This window comes from Chlamydotis macqueenii, chromosome 30 (assembly GCF_036417535.1).
Source record: "Chlamydotis macqueenii isolate bChlMac1 chromosome 30, bChlMac1.mat, whole genome shotgun sequence".
NCBI classification, from domain to species: domain Eukaryota; kingdom Metazoa; phylum Chordata; class Aves; order Otidiformes; family Otididae; genus Chlamydotis; species Chlamydotis macqueenii.
In genome coordinates, this window is record NC_141585.1 from 388,057 (window position 1) to 405,213 (window position 17,157).

The 17,157-nt window shown below is 53.2% G+C and overlaps 4 protein-coding genes across 5 annotated transcripts in view; 1 reads left to right on the plus strand and 3 right to left on the minus strand.

Annotated features, from left to right (window-relative positions):
* Positions 1–90: 90 nt before the first annotated feature.
* MVB12A (multivesicular body subunit 12A) lies at positions 91–2,098 on the minus strand. Its single transcript, XM_086769144.1, has 9 exons — positions 2,010–2,098; positions 1,827–1,922; positions 1,636–1,732; positions 1,411–1,537; positions 1,201–1,335; positions 956–1,038; positions 530–594; positions 387–437; positions 91–289 (listed from the first exon to the last, which is right to left on the minus strand). Exons 1-9 carry the CDS (start codon positions 2,085–2,087, stop codon positions 227–229), a joined length of 795 nt encoding a protein of 264 aa, XP_086625270.1. The 5' UTR covers positions 2,088–2,098; the 3' UTR covers positions 91–226.
* Positions 2,099–2,251: 153 nt separating this feature from the next.
* DSN1 (DSN1 component of MIS12 kinetochore complex) lies at positions 2,252–5,554 on the minus strand. The gene is made up of 11 exons (XM_086769143.1): positions 5,525–5,554; positions 5,334–5,376; positions 4,728–5,072; positions 4,234–4,307; positions 3,978–4,050; positions 3,542–3,629; positions 3,119–3,178; positions 2,928–2,999; positions 2,691–2,838; positions 2,508–2,595; positions 2,252–2,404 (listed from the first exon to the last, which is right to left on the minus strand). Exons 1-11 carry the CDS (start codon positions 5,537–5,539, stop codon positions 2,316–2,318), a joined length of 1,095 nt encoding a protein of 364 aa, XP_086625269.1. The 5' UTR covers positions 5,540–5,554; the 3' UTR covers positions 2,252–2,315.
* Positions 5,555–5,734: 180 nt separating this feature from the next.
* On the minus strand, positions 5,735–16,776 carry PBX4 (PBX homeobox 4). Of its 2 annotated transcripts, XM_086769043.1 has the most exons (10): positions 16,459–16,570; positions 15,753–16,079; positions 13,382–13,455; positions 9,020–9,261; positions 8,473–8,663; positions 8,045–8,180; positions 7,635–7,791; positions 7,321–7,427; positions 7,039–7,125; positions 5,735–6,604 (listed from the first exon to the last, which is right to left on the minus strand). In XM_086769043.1, exons 3-10 carry the CDS (start codon positions 13,428–13,430, stop codon positions 6,512–6,514), a joined length of 1,062 nt encoding a protein of 353 aa, XP_086625169.1. In that variant the 5' UTR covers positions 13,431–13,455; positions 15,753–16,079; positions 16,459–16,570; the 3' UTR covers positions 5,735–6,511. The 2 variants fall into 2 exon arrangements, with proteins under 2 accessions (XP_086625169.1, XP_086625168.1); XM_086769042.1 differs by lacking the exon at positions 15,753–16,079 and having other exon boundaries at positions 16,459–16,776.
* The window catches only part of SLC27A1 (solute carrier family 27 member 1), a 58,861-nt gene continuing 58,045 nt past the window's right edge, over positions 16,342–17,157 (plus strand). The window contains exon 1 of the mRNA XM_086769040.1: positions 16,342–16,355. The gene's annotated coding sequence lies outside the window, so the exon portion shown is untranslated. The remainder of the gene's footprint in view (positions 16,356–17,157) is intronic.

Here is a 17,157-nt window from a genome sequence, read left to right on the forward strand (position 1 = left end):
AAAATGCCAAGAGTTCTCTGCATTATGCTGCTGTACGTCCCAACCCTCAAGCCCCGTATTTCAAAACCACTACAAAAATCTTTCAGCAGGTGAGAAGAGAAACACAAATTTATTTTTCTCCCACAGCAATTCCTGTAATCAGATACCGATTGTGTTTCTGACGTTTATTCGAGAGACGGAGAGGAGCTCGGCCCCGCCGGGCGTGCGGCTGCACTGACATCCAGTGCTAACAAACGCTGGGTGGGAGCCTGGCAGCTGCTGTCCGTTCGACTATGAAAGCGTAATTGTACTGCAAACAAAAAAGAACCGGGCACGGGGTTTGAGAAGTTCCGAATACGACCCGTCTGCACCCCTAAAGCGGTGCGTGACCAAAGCCACCCGCTTACCTCTTTCTCGATATCGGCGAGCGACTTAACCGTCAGGTTTGCGAGCATAGCCTTAAAAAAAAAAAAAAAGAGACACAAAATATTTACAATTGTGAGTAGCTACAGGGGTAGGAGTAAGAAGAGCAGCTTAAAGGAAGACTCACGGTGCTGCCGGGACTGCGCCTGCTTTCGAATCTGGGGTGCAGTGTGAAAGGCACCCCCTCCAGAGCTGCGGAGAGAAGCGGGGGCCGCGTTAGGACGGCGAAGGAGCTGCTCCGCACGCGCACAGTTAGTTAATCGCTGCATAAAGCAGAGGAGCGGAAAGGGACACCTGAGCGCTGAGAGGAGTCTGGGCAGGGTGGCAGTGATGTCTCTTAATTCCAGCAAGGAAGGAAGCTTTAATTGCAGCTTTCAGGAAGAAGTCCTTAAGAAAGCCTTCCTTTCACAATTCAGGTCAATTCCGGTCTTTACAGGGAAAAACTTGTGCGTGAACCAGCCCTCAGCCCCAGTTTTGATTCTAAAGCGCCCCCTGAACACGGCTCCGCTTGCTTTACGCGGCTTCCTCCTTGGGTTCCAGGTGAAGGCTTTACCTGAGAGGCCGTAGATGCTGGCGGCGTCGTACAGGGACTGGTGCTGAGCGGCACGTTTGGTGCCGCACGGAGCCGCGGGCGACCTGCGGCAGACGAGAGTAATTAACGGACAGGCTCAGGCCGCACATAACGAGCCCCAGAGCAGGGACCGGACACCGCGAGGTGGCACCAGGATTTACGCCCGGTTCCGGACTGGTGCAGGTAAGGCTGGCTGGGGGGGGGGGAATAAGCTGGTGTTTACGTACTTCTGGTCCGAGTCAGAGGGCTGGAGCGAGAGCTGCTTCAGGCCCGCGCTGATGGTCCGCGGCCTGGGGACGGGCTGAGGGCCGGGTTTCAGGACCGGCCCCTTCTTACACCAGACGGCAAAGCCGCCCAGTTCCCTAGGGAAGAAAAAAAATCAGTGCGGCGGGCCGAGGGCGCGCGGGGCGGGCGCGGGGCGGGCGCGGCCTCCCCACCCGATCTTCGTGTAGTGCGGGAGCGCTCTGCTCTTGCAGCTCAGCTGGATGTCGAACACGGCCGCGGCGGCGGCGGCGGGCGGCTGCAGCTTCACGTACAGCCGCTTCTTCCGGGAAACGCCGGCGCCTGCGGAGCGGGCGACAGAACCGGGGGGAGAGCGGCAGCGCTGCCGCCGCGGCCCCCGGCCCCGGCCCGGTTCCCCTCCGTGGGGCGGGGACGCTTACGAGGCTCCGGGAACTCGGGGGCGCGGGTGTAGCCGGCCGGTTGCGGGCTCCGCTCGCTCAGCAGCTGCACGTCGGTCACCACGGGCGCGGCCGCCGCCTGCACGGGACGAGACCTCGGCACCGGAGCGGGGCACGACCCCCCACCCCCCCCGCCCCGGTGCCGGTGCCTCCCGCCGCCCCCGGTGCCGCACCTGCCCCCCGCCGGCGCTGACGCACAGGTACCCGCCGCTCCGGTGCCCGAAGCCTTTGCCCAGGTTGGCCGCCGCGCCCTCCGCGGTAACGGTGATCTGCGGGCACGGGGAGCGTCAGGCCGCGGCGGAACCGGGGCGGCGGTGCCCCCGCCATCCGCTACCGGCCCGCCTCCGCCCGCCTACCGCGGTCCAGCCGGCGGGGACGGCGTCGGGCGCAGCGGCCCAGGCCACGCCGGTGAGCGGAGCCTCCTCCGCCGCCATCGCCGCCGCTTCCACCCCGGGACGCGCGGAGTCCCGCCCCCTTCCCCGCGGCTGAGGCTGCGGCGATTGGCTGGCGCGCTGTGAGCGATGAGCGCGCGGGCCAGTAATCGGCCAGGCCATCTTCAAACGCGGAAGCGCGGAGGGACGCGCAGACCGAGACCGCACCGGGCCCGCACCGCCTTTATTGCGCGCAGCACCGACAGCGCGGCCCCGCGGCCCCCCGACCCCTCAGCCCTCCGGCGGCGGCGTCTTCCTGCGCGGGGCGGCGATCAGCTTGCGCACGGGGGAGCTCTCCAGCTGGCGGAAGGTTCTCGTGGCTGGAACAGGGAAATAAAACACATTAACGGGGAAAAAAACCACGTTAACGGGGGTTAACGGCCGCCAGCGAGGCTTTCGCCGCCCCCCGGGACTCCTGCTTACCGAGCTGCTCCGACAAGCGCCGGAGGTACTGCTGGCTGTCCTCACCGAAGGCCTGCAGCAGCTTCGCTGCTTGCTGCAGCTCGTCGAGCTGCAGAACCAACCACCACAAAAAAAAAATTAAAAATCCCTGACTCCTTCCCGGGAGGCGGAGTGCTTCCCCTCAGGCGGATGAAACCGGCTCACCACAAGCTCCATGCAGCTCAGGACCTCCCCTTGCTCGTCCAGGATCTTCTGGTAGTCGGGCTTGGTGCCGAGGACTTTGGCCTGGGACGTCTGGAGGTAACCCAGAGGCTCTGCCTGCCCCCCCGTGCTCCTGCACTCCTGCAGCCGCCTGCAAAGCCAACACCACTCCGCTGCTGGCGGCGTCCGAAACACGGTCTGACCTTAAGCTGTAAGATCCTGGGGAGTAACAACCCGCACCTGGACATTTCTTCGGCGCTTTCCTGGTAGCGCAGCAAGAGCCGGTCCCAGGCCTGGCACTCGGCAGCGAACCTGCGGAACGGGAGGGGAAGGCAGATCAGCGCGGGCTCGCAGAAGACGACGGCTGAAGAATTAACAGCTCCCAAAGACCCCTCTCGGAAGGGGCCCCAGGGCGCACGCAGCCGCCTCACCTGGCGATGTACTCCTTGACTTGCGCCACCGACTCGTCCAAAGCCGCGTCCAGCAGAACCCTACAGCGCGGGGACAAGATCAGCACAGCGCCGCTCGTCCTGGCGCCGCGCTCCCCGATTACAAGCCCCTCCCATTCCCGCAGCCCCCCTGAGCCCCTCACGTCCCTGCCTCGAGGCTAAGCCACCCCAGCTGTGTGCCACGCCCCACGTGTTCGAGCCTCGCTGTCCGGGGCTGTGCTTTTTCTGTATGTTTATTCATTTAATAGGCAAAATCTTATTCGGTCTGCGTTGGAACGATGCACCGCTCCGCTCTCTACCCCCCACGTGCGTCCGAAGGGATAACGTGGCCGTTCCTTTCCCACTTAAAACGGAAAGCCCCCAAAAAGCGACACAACTCGCTGCCTGCGCTCCGCAAGTCCTTACCCTTTCGGGTCTTCAACGCAGCTCTTCAGCGTTCCGTCCCGCGTCAGCTTCTGCACATATCGCTTCAGGTCTTCTGAAACCGACTGCACTGGAGACGAAGACAAAATAAAACAACGCCTGGAAAAACACCAACACTGAGAACAGAACACCCTTTCCTGACCTGCACGTCCTGCTCCGATTCCTGCTCGGAGGGCGCTCTGGTCATTCTCTACAGTGTTCCTGAAGGAATCGCCCATCTCTGACCACAGTTTAGGTTAGGGTCTCCATTTCTCTTCCCTCCCAGAGGCTGTGGTCACGCACAGCATCTTAAAAACATCGTCCACCCGCTTCTGCCTGCGCCCACCGCTCCCCCCGGGTTCCGGTTTGCGGGGATGCCCGGGAAGGGTCGGTGTTTAAGTTCAGGCTGACCCTCGCCGACACAGGCATCCCACCTTACCGCTGGCTTGGAACGCCTCAGGGCTGAAGCTGTCGGTTTGCTTCAAGACGTGTTCGAATTTCTGTGCAGAAAACTACGGGAAGAGAGAAGAGGCCTTGGCACGCTTTCCCGAGCCGTCTGACGAAGCGCGGGGGAAGATTCGTCACCGAGGGAGAAGGAAATCCCTCCTTCCCCAGCCCGTGTTTCACAGCTCAGCTATACAAATCAGAAGAAAGGCAAGAGGAAAAGAATCTCCTTTTAGGAGAGAGGATCTTACCTGGAAACTGGACAACAGCAGCATGGAAAGCCGGTCTGTCTCTGGCAGATCCTGGCTGATCGATTTGCTCAGTTCTGAAATTGTGTAAGAACAACGAAGTTCACACCAAGCTACAAACGGCTGAAACGTTTCCAAAAGACGCCGAAAACTGTTGTCGTATAGCAGTGCAGTTTGCAGGATATGGAAAGAGCACGGAAAAGAGGGAGAAACAGAATTCCTGACAAGGAGAAGTCACGCTAAAGGCTCAACCATGGAAACAAAAAGGCAGAGACAGCAAAGCGCTGGTCTAGAGAAGCTGTTAACGCAGCATCGCCTTTTATCCTCACGTACCCGGACCTCTGAGACCACCGCCACTATGGCTGTCAGCAGCTGCTCGTTAGGAATAAGGCAATTAAAGACTGTCATCACCCCAAAGGTCGTGCCAGGAGATCACGTTTTGGCTTGCTGCAGGCCGCCGTGCAAGTTTCTCAAGAGAGGAGAAGCGGAGCACGTACCAGTGACATCTTGGTGAACAGGGGGCAGAGATTTCCGGCGTTTCGTCCCCTTCAGGCTCGAACGACACCAAGAGCGACGCTTGCCTTGAGGAGTTGTGGTGAGCGGTCTCGGGGACAAGTTAAAAGAACTCATCGTGTGGTCTTTCCTGGGACTGCTTTTCCAGGGAGACAGCCTCTTGGGACTTGGTCTGAGGGGGCTTTTCCTGAGACCGGGACTTTTGTGGGATCTCCTCATCGCCCCTCCAGCTGTCCCACGGGGACTAACAGTCTTCTTGCTAACAGCAGTGACGTCAGGTGGCTTTAGGAATTGCTCGGGATTTGCTTTCTCGTCTCCAGGGTCAAACTCTGAGAAGAACAGACGTAATCAACACGTTAGCACGGTAAAATGAGAGGAAAGGGTCTTTCCCATCGAGCCAAAAGCACCAGACCTGTTCTTTGTGCTTTTTGCGATGGCCGGATCATCGCTTCACAGCCTACCACGACTGCCACTGCCTCCGACTCTCCTTTCCAGCACGGAGATCCTTCTCCCGAGCCCCCACCGGGGAGGGCACAGCCAGAGGGGTGATGCCCAGCCCTCCCCGCTCCCAGGCCCGCTGCCCCCCTTACCTGACACACCTGGGGCCGCCGGGCGGGCTCCGCCGGGAGAAGACTGGAGGGGGGGGGGAAACGGTTAGGAAGCTGAGCAGCGAGGCCTCCCCGTGGCCCCGTATCCCCTCCCCGGCGCTCACCTCCTCCTCCGAGCCGCCAGACAGCCGCGACGGCCCGCAGCTCCCCGCCGCCGCTTGGCAGTCCCTTACCGGTAGCTCCGCCATGGCGGCGGCGCGCAGCGACCGTTGAGCGCGGAGCACGGCGGGAAGGCGGCGCCCGCTGAGGGCGCATGCGCAGAGGCCGCCTCGCGCTTCCCGCCCCCGCTTGCCGCCCCCGCTTCCCGCCCTTCCCCTCAGGGAGCCCAGGCGAGGAAAAGCGGGGAGGAAAAAAAGGGAGAAAAGGAAAAAAAAAAAAAAAAAAAAGGCTTTGGAAGTTTATTATCTTTGATAAAATCTCAACTGAAAGGGGTGGAGTCTGCGTTAACAGCTGCAGAAATGCACAAAGAGCTATTCTCCAAGGGGAAGGCAGGTGGGTTGTGTTGCGGGGTGTTTTGTTTAGGTTGGTTTTTTTTTTTTTTCTTTCTTTTCACTAGACATTAAATTAGAATTACATGGAATGACACAGGATGGAAGGTCCTACCCGAGAGCAAAGTCCAGTGAGAGTTTTGGTAAAGCAACGTTCTGATTAATTAGCTCAGAATGAATTCTAGTTAAGAAAAAGCTTATTTTCCTATACAAAATTACAATACAGAGAACGCATACAATTACAATACAGGGGGTTTAACTGTTAGTAGCTATCAACTAGAACAGAAATTCCATAGTAAAAAACTTCATGGAAATTAAAATAAGTCAATTTTCTTAAGCTGTAAAACTTGAGACAAACGCCAAGTTCTAGAACACACTTTCCGATTCTCACCATAAAATCCATATTTTAAAAAAATGAATTTGGTTAGGAAAACGAAGCAAGTTCTTTTAAAACAATTTCACATCCCGATGGGCATAAGTAAAAAGAACTCGACTGCGTGAGGCTGAGAGGTAGAGAGGTATCGTTGTAATCACAATCTTCTATTGGTTCCAGGGCTTTTTCTGAGGTAATTAGCTGTGTGTCAAGTTGTATAAACAATAGTATTGGCAAAAGAGCAACACTGACAAATTACACTAATGACCTCTTTCCTCTCATCAATAGGTCCTAAAAACTTAATTAGACGCATCCGAATTAACACTTCCAGGGTCTCCAGCAGGTGAAGTGATTGATGAAGGGGTGGTAGCATCCTGCCAGCTGCCATTAGCCTGAAGGGAGAATAAATACATCATTTCATTAAATCTTTAAGAAACTCCTTGGCAGACAACAAAGTATGCCTTTATACACTTACACCTTACGAGCGAGAGTGCTTTTGAAAGGAAATAACTCTGCCTCGGCTCTGGCCAAGCACAAATAACCCATAAAACCTCCTCCCCCCTCCCAGATGTTAAGGTGTTACTCTTAACTCCTGTCCTTATGGCAGGAATTAACTGCAGTGGGCACATTTTCTGGTGAGCAAGGAATTTTAAATCAAGTCTCCAGGAGGGAAAGGCTGCTGTATTAAACTACATATTCCCAGCTTTTTTCCTAGCCCCACATCAGAGACGTCAGGCGAATAAAAAGTCAGCATTTATTCACAGAGCATTAACTAATCTCAGGCAGAGTTTGTGTTTCTAGTAAGTGGTGTCTCAGTACATCTTACATCTATGCGCTGCGACGTATACAAAGGGTTCCCCACAATTGTGTCGTATCTTCCTGCCTGGTGTATGACGTGATGTAAGGAATCCATCTGGAACAAGATGCCGCGAGTGAGAGTGGTACGGATAAAAAGTCGAGTTAAATGCACGGTGCCTATCTATGGGGCCAAAAATTCTTTAAACAAGGGGCAGGTTTTCTTTGTAGTTCATACCATATAAAGGACAGAGAAAGGGGATTTAAACGTTTATTTCGTGGCTGGTAGTGTGTATTTTTTTTCCTTACTGACCTGCGATTGCACGCTGGCTCCCACTGGGGAGCTCTGGTAGGAAGTCAATGACTGCAAGTTTATAAACGAATCTCCGGAATTTGTCATCTTAAAAGAGCCAGAGGAAGCTGAAAATAAAAACAAAACAAAAACCCCCACATTTTAATGAGAAATAAAACCCGCCAAAATGGTTCTTCAGCAAGTATTATCTAAGCTTAAAGGCAGAAGAAACCCTACGAGCGTTTCAAACACGCAAAAGTCTGCGGTGCTAACAGTCACAGGAAATAACTGGAGACTTTCAAGCAGACAGACTCTTCGCTGGCACTCTCGCTCACCTGAATTTGGTGTAGATGGAGAATTTGCCTGGTTGCCTTGAGCCACGACATTGGTTGCATCCACTGCTGTTTTTGCGGCATAAATATTGGCTTCTTCTTGGAACTTCCCCATGTTTTTTTTGTATCGAATTCTTTTGTTACCAAACCAGTTGGAAACCTGGAGACACACATTCATCTTTTATCAAATTATTACGTTTTCCACTGCATTCAGAAATTACCAGCAAAGGAGACATTTTAAACGACGCTTCAAGCGGAAAATACCTCCTAAACTCTTCAGAATAACCCGAATCCTATTCAAAGCGCCAGTGACTGCAGCCTGTTGCTAACTGTGGGGTGGGAGGTGGGGAAAAACACCATTGTTGGAGGTGGGGGGGGGGAAGTCACTTAATTTCAGATAAAACACTTCATACCTGTGAAACTGTGATGCCACCTTTCTTTGCTAGCTCTTCTTTGGCCTCTTCACTGGGGTAAGGATTACTCAGGTGGGAATAAAAATATTCATTCAGCACTTCCGTCGCCTGTTTGCTGAAGTTCCGTCGTTTACGCCTACGAAAAGACGAGTTATTCCTGGTGAAATGGTGCTCTAGAGTACAGCGGGCAGAGCACACCGTTGGGTTTTTCCCTCTAAAACGCATTTGGTTTGAAGGAGAATGTAAGAATTGAGTGGAATTAGACAGATGTTGATGTCAAAGCAGGCGTAACAGGTGGCAAATTCTTAATTTTTAAGCTGGATTGATACTGGCAATGACAGACTTGCCGTTTCTTACAGAAATGGCATCAAGCAACAAAAAAGCTGAGGCTTAACCATCTGTTACGGCTAGCTTGCGTCTTCTCGTACCTTGCGTCCAGAAAGCGTGAGCGCAGGATCATTACTGCCTCGCACGTGCTCTGCTTCAGCTGCATCTGGATGGTGCTGAACTTGCCGTGGATTATGTTCACCATGCGCTCGATTTCCTTTGGCGAAATGGGTCTTGTTCGACTCTGCTCCCTCAGCAGGTTCATAACGTGCGTGGTGAACTCGCTGCAGGCCTGAAAACACACATGTTTGTATCGTCAACCTGCAAAATACCCCGGAATGCTTTCCCCAACAAGAATATACACCCCCAAAACTCGAGAGGAGTTTCCATGTTTCAGCTTTACTCTATTTACTCTTTACAAACGGCAACACAGATAAACGAGACATATCATTATCTCTAGTTTGACGTCCAGTCCCTCTATCTTCACCTTTCTTCCGCAACACTGAGATAAGTTTTCAGCTGCTCTGGATATCCTCACATTCCCCTGAATTCATCAGACTCCCTGTCCTGTTCTCAAAACCAACACCAAAGGAAAAAACGGTTATGTTTAATTGAGATGATAAAAACTCTTCCATGCAGAAAGATCACCTGTTCATATTTCTCTAGCTCAGAGTGGTATATCTGTCGGATCTGTGACAGCTTGGCCCTGTAGTCAGAGTGTTCAATGCTATTGTCATTTGGACAGCCACCTGATGTTGCTGCTACAGCCATCGGTCCTCCTCTTCCTCTTTTCTCGGGCCCGGAGACACCCTCTGCCAGCAACATGTTATCTAGTCTCATTAGCTGAGCATCTGGGGGATCTTCTTCCTGAATACCGCGAATACTTAACACTAGATAAACATAAAGAGGGAAGCAAAAGATTATTTCCGAAACGGCAAAGAGCATCCGCTCCAATTCTGGCAAAGCATTTAAACGCCTCTCAGAGGTTTTAGCAGGTCTTGAGCTCAAGAGGGGAAAAAAAAAAAAAAGTGAGCGTTTAACGAAGCCAGGAGGCAACACCGCACAGTAAACAGGACATCCTTCAGATCAGGGAACACCCAAAGGCAAGGCGACTTTTCAAACGCGCGCGGGTAATAAGCCCACTCAAGGTCAGACTAGTTTCTGCCGTGTTGAGAAGTTATGTTAGCAGCCTGTAAATGTTAGAACAAGGCTCTTACAGAACAGATGCCCCCGGCTCGACCTGCAGCCTGGCTCCCCGCACGGTCCTCAACAGCGCCCAGCACCGGCTCGCGCAGCCAGGCTGCGGCGACGGACAGGGGCCTGAGCCGCTGGGACGGCTGCTGCACCTCCTCGTCCAGGGATGGAAGCGACCACCGCACCGGTGACGGAGCCGTCAGAATCCGTACACGAGGCGTGGGTTTGACCTCAGCCACGTTATACGCCAAGGAGACAACTATGCGACGCAGCAGCAGGCTACAAGTTGAAGTCTTAACAGCGCTGAATTTTAAAAGCTGTTTAAAATCTATCAAAATCTGAAACAACATGAAAAAATGCACCAGAAGCCAGTTTCAGCAAAGCCAGACTGCATCAGTCTGTATGCTCAGATTGTTCAAGTTTCACTCCAAGCAAATTTGTTTTAAAAACTTCATTTTGCAATCTTTTTGACAATTCATTATGAACTCCCTTTTTTAAAAAGGGCGAGAACTCCTGGGATACTGACTCAATGCTAAAAACGCCAACAGTTTTTTAGCTTTTAATTTGATTTTAATTGATAGACAATTTTAGTTGCATGGACAGTCAGCGCTAACCTTTTGAAGCTACCAAACTCACAGGAACTTTTCCAGAAGTTAACGGGCAGGTTAAAATTTTAATATTTTGCAGGCTATACCGAAATTCTGGCACAGCAGTGAAGAAGAGAGAGCTCTGGAGCGGCTGCGGACCTTTCGCTGCGTCACAGCAATCCAGGTCTTCTCCAGAACGCCCCCCGGCTTTCCGCAAGCGGAAAAAGGTAAAGCGACAGTAGCCGTGACGTGGTACGTGAGTAACTGTTGAACTCAAGCCAAGACAGCCATGAGGAACGTGCTGACTGTTTTAAAAGTCAGTGGCTTTCCTCACTTGTTATGGAATTTAAAATAATACCTGTCTAAAAAAAAAAAAATAGCAGGCCACCTACTGCATGTACCCTTCACTCACAAGAAATGAAACAAATCCAGGAAAAGGAGAGGGGTTTATTTTTGTTGGTTTTTTTTTGCTTTCAGAAATCGCCAGTTCCTATTTTTCCCAGAAGGCCCAGCGGAGGGGTCACCAGCGGCCGCTTGCTTTTAGTCCTTTTGATAAAACTCACGTTAAACTATTTGGACTTGCAAGTGCAAATTCAGTGGAAGAAATATTTTGGCGTCAGCCTCTTATTTGAACGTGCCTCTGCCAAACACCTTTTTATGCACATTACGATGCATCGCAGAGTAACGCATATTGAAGTCAGGCTCCCAGCTGCAGCTTAATTTTATGTCACTTGTCTAATTATGGTCATTAGACATTAGTTATCATCAATTACACGTAAGCTCATCTGAAGCTGACTGCTGAGAAGAATGTATAGAGCACCTTCCCAGCCTCAAAGGAAGCAGCTGGCTCTGGTAAGTCACAAGAAACTAGGAAGGAGTGAACTATCATCAGCATATTGCAAACGGCATTTCCAGCCCAGCAGTTCAAATTTTTATTTAATGAACTCCCTCCAAGGTGAGCAGACCTGAGAGTCGATGCGTGCAGGAAGCTTGGTCTGGGCGACGCACTCCATCAGGCTGATTTTAAACTTTTGGCACAGCTGCATCTCAGTACGTGTGACAGTGAAAAAATCATTGTCACGGATCTGGTTTAAGTTTAATCATTGCCACAGATATTGTTTATAAATGTAAGCCGTCATCTCCTGGAATGCATACCTTCTGCTTCAACTTTGTTGTTACTCCTAGTGTCTTCACCTGATGATAACATTTGTACAGACCGTAAGTTACATCAGATTCACTCACAACTGAGTGAATTCACAACTCTGGAAGAACTAGATTTTATTAAACAGAAAGGATTCCAAAGGGGAAAAAAAATTACCAGGATTCAAAAAGACATTTCGCTCAACACTGCCCTGTTACACGTGCCTGTCCTCACACGCTCCTCACTGCCTCCTGGCTCACGATACTTCAAGGAGAACGCTTCTCTAGAAAGCTCACCCCTCTCAGTAGCCTTTTGGCCACCACAGTTTTTCCCACAAGAGCTGAAGAACGTGTAACAGCTCTAAGGGACTGGAGTTACGGCGTAACCACTTCTGGCTCAGCCAGCGTTTTAAGCGTGATTTACAAAGCCCTTGCGTCAGGGTAAAATCCTCCACACTTAAATGCTACGCTGAAATCCTTCCTAATCCATCACTTTTATGGATGTGTAAGAAAAACCCTACACGGGCTCAAAAAGCTCTCAGCGTCGCCCCCGTTAGCTGCACTAATACAACATTGTGCATTCTCTGGCACGTCGCCTCCCAGATATTCATCAAATATGTAAAATAATTATACTAAGCCAAATGAAATTCCCGTCATTTCTAATTAATCTTTAATTAAAATACATCACAACCTAAGGTGCTGGAGCCTCACTCAGTATGCAAATGCAATCACTACAACATATTTACATCTCATTAATTAAAGATTTGCAGTTCTGTAATGAACTGTACGAGATCTCTGGTACCAAAATAAGCGGTACACTCTGCTTAGACCTGCTTTCCTTCCCCGATTTTCCTTCGCAGACCACGTAAGGCACAGTAACACAAGACAGAGCAAGAACAGGGCGATAAATGCGTCTGTTGGGTATAGAATACACAAAGTTTTAACCAAAACCAGGTCTGAAGCTGATTTCAGAGCGAGGAAAGCAGCTTGTGTGCCTGGGTGACAAAGCACGCCCCAAACCTTGTGCTACAGTGTGGCCAGGCTTTTGTTTGCTGGAAGCCACAACATCTGCTCCCCATCATTTAAATAAGGAATAGACAGACCAGCAGGCATCCAAAAACCTGTGAGACCAAACCAAATCCAGCATAACCACGGTATCAGAGTGCTCCTGCAAGCCGATTTAGCTCAGGGAAGTCGCAGTTTCAATCAGCGACAACGCAGAAAACAGCTTTCGGCGTAGAAAGGAAAACCAGAGGAAAGGCCCTCTCTAAGGGCGGCAGTCCTCAACAGACAGACACCAAAGCACACCCAGACACCACGCACACGCTTGCTGCCGCCACATTTTCCTTCAGAAGCACGCTGCTGTCATGAGAATGGCACGCATCCAACCAAACTCTCCACAAATGAACGCGTGCCGGCTGCCCTCAGCGGCCCGGGCAGTGCGGAGGACGGAGCGGCACGGTCCCTCATTTGGCAACGCCATGAGGGGCACTGCGAGTCGCGATATTGTAGAAAAAAATAATTCAAATGTAGGTTTAGGATGTCAAACGTTAATGCAACTAAAACTGAAACAAAGAAAATAAGACCACCAGCATTTTAGTCATGCATAAGGAAAGTTGTTATTCCCTAGAATACCATCAGTACTCACTAAAGTTTACAGAAATTAGACATTCAAACAACACTGCTGAGGTGTTCCTGTCTGAGCATCGACTGGGTGACTCAAAATCCAAATCCATTTGCCCCCAGCGCTTCTGCTCCTCAAAGCAAGCCGCACGCTCACCGACTCTGTTCCCTGCTACTTCTGTCTTTCCCAATACATCAAAACCCCCAACCTATAGATTCTTCACGCACACACGAGCAAAACACTTGTTCAAGCAAGCAGCATTGTTTTCTTCAAACCTGCACACAGACAGTGTTATAAAAAGCACATCAAAACGATTTCCAGCTTACGGAAGGCAATTAAGCCAAAAAAAATAGCCTCAAGTTGCAGAATCCGTCAGGGAAAACACAGGCCACGTGAAACGTGAGCCGAGCCGATGACTGAGCGTGGGTTTTTTGAAAGCTGAGGCCAGAAAAGGCACCAACGCACCTGTTTTCTCCTTGATCTCGCACAGCACGCTGAAAAGAGCAGGCTTCATCCTGTGGCAGTTCAAGGCATGCTTTCTGAAACGGAAGAAGAAAGAAAGAGTGAACGCCAGCAGGAAAGGCAGCGAGAGATGCCAGGACTCACAGAGGACTGGGTCGGGCTTCGGTAACCGCAGGTTAGTGCCTAGGGTTAAGAAAGAAACCTGCAAGTTCTGGTGACCAGTGTCATTTAAGTGCCACACTTGGTCATCGCTGTCATAAAAACATGCAGGCCTTCAAATTCCAAAATCTGCGTTGGTCATGGGAACTGCAAGCACCTTCAGTTCCACCAAATGCGTGTTTGTACATGGGGTAAAAAGTCACTTCGTGAGTTAGTACGCTTCTGTAAAACCTAAGAATGGAACCCATTTAAAAAGCAGAAATCCCCAGAGTTTTTAGAGCACGTAGATCCTGAGCAGTGAGAACAACGCTGAGCGCAGATCCCACTCACTGACTCCCCGGCTGACACCGCGAGCGGCCACCTGATCCGTTGAAAAGCCGGTTGTTATTTAACAGCATTGTAGCACCAATTTTACCACACGCACTAGCTTTGCCCTCCTGAAGCTCTTCCAGTGTTTGCTGCCTCCCGCCCCTTCTCTCCAGGAAGGGACACTGCTAATTACACCATTGACACAGACTCCATCCCAATGCCTCAGCGGAACAGAGAACTGCCGCCTTGAGAGCGCCGCTGAAGCGCGGCGCGCAGCGTATAGAAACGGGCGGCGTTCTACCCGGCCGTCGCCGATTTTCTGGGCAGCCAGCAGCTCGGTGCCTAACTTCCACTGGAAACCAGTGGAAAGAAGTGTCTAGCTGCAACGTACGCCTCAAAGAAAAATCTCTTTTTCCCTTCGAGAAGCATAAACCCCGTTCAGCCAGGGCGATGTTTGATAACATCAAGCCCAAGACAAACAGCCTGAGAACAAAGGCAGCTGGGAAGACAGCCTAGTGGAGCCTATTGTCCTTGCCTGATGAGGGAAAAAACGGGGCGGGGGGAGAGGGAGAGAGAAAATGAATTCCAAGCCTCCACTGTACCCTCCACCCGGCTCTGAAAAGCGGCGTTTAGGTACAGGGCAGACTCAGAGATGTCGCACAATTAACACGGCTGCTAGCTCCGGAGAAGATGACCACGGCGATAGCGTAACGTGTTCAACAGCAGCGTTGAACTCATCCTCGGCAGGTTAATTGCCTTCCAATTAAACTTTCACCCAAGTTTTCAACTTGGATTTTTAAAATTCTTGTTGCGTGCACCGAGAGAAGCCCCTGACGTTCACCAGGCGTTAAATAATACAGGCAAACCACATCAGTGTGTGTTTTTAACACAAAAGAACAAAAGTAAACCCCAGCGGATAACGCAGTCAGCGCCGTGCTACCGAGGTGCGAGACGTCCTGCATCCCCCCGCGTCCCTCTATTGCTTCCACGACGGCTTTAACCAGGCTTGGGCTTTACTTTCTCAGCAGTCCTCCTCTTTCGGAGGACCGAGCAAGCCCAACAAACTACTTCTCCAGAAGACAAAAGCTTCTTTTATGCAAACGTACATAAAAATACACCAAAGGTGCTTCAGAATTTGGCAGCCTTCAAGGCCTGCGGTGGACTTCCACAGCATTTCTGAGGCAACCAGCAGAGTTCATTCAGTGCAAACAACGGCCAGGCCGTCTTTCTAAGCCAGTTCCTCAACTCTTACTCGAAACTGAAGTTCCTGTCAAATTTACGCGGCTCAAAACGACCTCGAACACCAGGCCGTGAGAGAAAACTGCAGCTCTTACGCGACACGCAGGCAAATCCTGCTCGCGCATTTCACTGCCCTGCGAGCTGCAGTCGACAATTACCCAGAAGAGCTGGCTTTAAACCCAAACGGCGACGCTCTAACAACGCAGCGTTTCTCCCTGTGTTCCTATAATCCACCCAGCCGCCCGGAATCTGTACCTGTCCTCGGCAACGCCGCTGCCTCAGCTCGACAGCTGCTGACGGCGCGTGACAGCAACAGGCCTACCCAAAAGCGGCCAAACTTTAGGGAGAGATTAAAAAAAAAAACCACCCTGGTTTTATTGGCACAGTGGCCATCGCCGCGGGGCGCGGGCAAGGAGAGGCCACCGCCCGCAACACCCAGCCAAGGCGCAGACTGGGGGCGACGGCACCGCGTTAGCTGGGAAGAAAAGGCCAGAAAACCCTTCGGCCGATTTTCATCGGCCCGCTCCGCGAGTCTCCACCTTCTCCCAAAGCGCCTCGTGCGGGGGCTGCCCGCCTCGCGCACGCGGAGGAAGCAAGGCGTGTAATTACGTGTAATTACACCGCGCCAGCCAGGGCCAGGCGCAGCTCCGGGGCAAGGAGAACGCACCAGAAGATGCCGAATTTTGATTTCTGGGCCGGCTTCGCCGTGCAATTATTTACATCCCAGTGAAGGCAACACGGCGGGGAGAGAACGAACATTAATTCTTTTTCTTTCAAATAAACCTCTTGATGGCGATGAAAAAACCTTCCGAGCCCCCCTGTCAGGGGCTCGACAGACCCCCGGCTCCTCTCTCTTCCCCTCCCGGGCGAACTTTGGCCCTCCACGGGCGGCCGCCGCTCCGGCGCTCCCGTTCCCGGCGGCGGCGGGCAGGACGACCCTGCTCCCACCGGGACGACGGCTGCGCTTTCGGTATTTCCATCACCCGGGCGATTTCTTGATGGGAAGGAAAAATTAATTAGGAGAAGCCACGGCACCCTCCCGCTGCTGGAGGCCGGCACTGAAGGGCTCCCTAGATGACGGGAGGTGCCGAAACACCGGGACACACGGAAAGAAATAGGGAAACACCGGGAACCGGGGAACTTTTCGCCTCCGGAGGGAGATTCCCCCCCAAAAACGCCGCTCCCCCGCCACGTCGCAGCGCGACACCGCTGCCCTTCGCCGCCCCTCGGTTACCGACCGAGGCAGAGCGCGTCCGGTCCCGTCCCGTGTGTCCCCCCCCCAACGCCGCGCAGAGCTGAGTCACGGCGCCGGTACCGAGCTCCCCCCGCCCCATCCGGGGCCCACCGCGCCGAGCCCCGGGCCCGCCGGGTACCTGGCCTGGGCCTCATCCAGGCTCTGGTCGGTGATGGCCATGATCTGCTGCAGGACATCGCCCGTGTCGTGCTGCGCGGATGGCGGCGGCCCCGCCGGAGCCACGGCAGCCGGATCCCCGGCGGCGGGCGGAGGGGGCGGCGGGATTCCGCTGGGGAGGGTCACCCCGGCACCGTGCGCCGCCGCCGCCGCCAGCAGCCGCGACGGGTCCTCCATGGCGGGGGGCGGCGGGGCCGTTCCGCCGAGGGGCAGCGCCGCGGCCCCCGCACAACAGGGCCCAGCGCCCGCAGCGCCCGCAGCACCCGCGCCCCCCCCGCGCTCCCGCCGCCGCTACCGGGCTCGCCCCGCCCCGCGACGTGCCCCGCCCCCCGCAGGCCACGCCCCCGCACGCCGGGGGCTGGGCTTACGGCCCCCCTGCGCTGGGTCCTAGCGCCGCCCGCCACCGCCTCCCACCCTCTTCCCGTTTTCCCTTCCTCGCCGTTCTCCGGGCACGGCCGGTTCCCCGGAGCGCGCCTTTTACCACCCGCGGGATCAGCTCCACGCCGGAACGGCAGCGCTGCAATGGGCTGTTTCATAAAACTACGCTTTGCGGTTCCCCCCCGACTGACCTCCAGTTTCTCCAGACAGACCATAAACAGCCACAACACGCTCACAGGGATTTAAATGCGGTGCAGGGGCTCCGTTCTCTGCCCAGCTGCCA

Coding starts and splice junctions, on each gene's coding strand:
- MVB12A (XM_086769144.1), bottom strand. CDS start 2,087: ATGGCGGCGGAGGAGGCTCCGCTCACCGGCGTGGCCTGGGCCGCTGCG. Junction 1,923..2,009: donor TCCCCGCCGGCTGGACCGCG/GTAGGCGGGCGG, acceptor CCGTGCCCGCAG/ATCACCGTTACCGCGGAGGG. Junction 1,733..1,826: donor TCAGCGCCGGCGGGGGGCAG/GTGCGGCACCGG, acceptor CGTCCCGTGCAG/GCGGCGGCCGCGCCCGTGGT.
- DSN1 (XM_086769143.1), bottom strand. Junction 2,839..2,927: donor AGCGCCGAAGAAATGTCCAG/GTGCGGGTTGTT, acceptor TTGGCTTTGCAG/GCGGCTGCAGGAGTGCAGGA. Junction 2,596..2,690: donor TGAGCTGCATGGAGCTTGTG/GTGAGCCGGTTT, acceptor TTGGTTCTGCAG/CTCGACGAGCTGCAGCAAGC.
- PBX4 (XM_086769042.1), bottom strand. CDS start 16,673: ATGGAGGACCCGTCGCGGCTGCTGGCGGCGGCGGCGGCGCACGGTGCC. Junction 8,181..8,472: donor TCACGCTTTCTGGACGCAAG/GTACGAGAAGAC, acceptor GTCTTTTCGTAG/GCGTAAACGACGGAACTTCA. Junction 7,428..7,634: donor TCCATCTACACCAAATTCAG/GTGAGCGAGAGT, acceptor TTTTATTTTCAG/CTTCCTCTGGCTCTTTTAAG.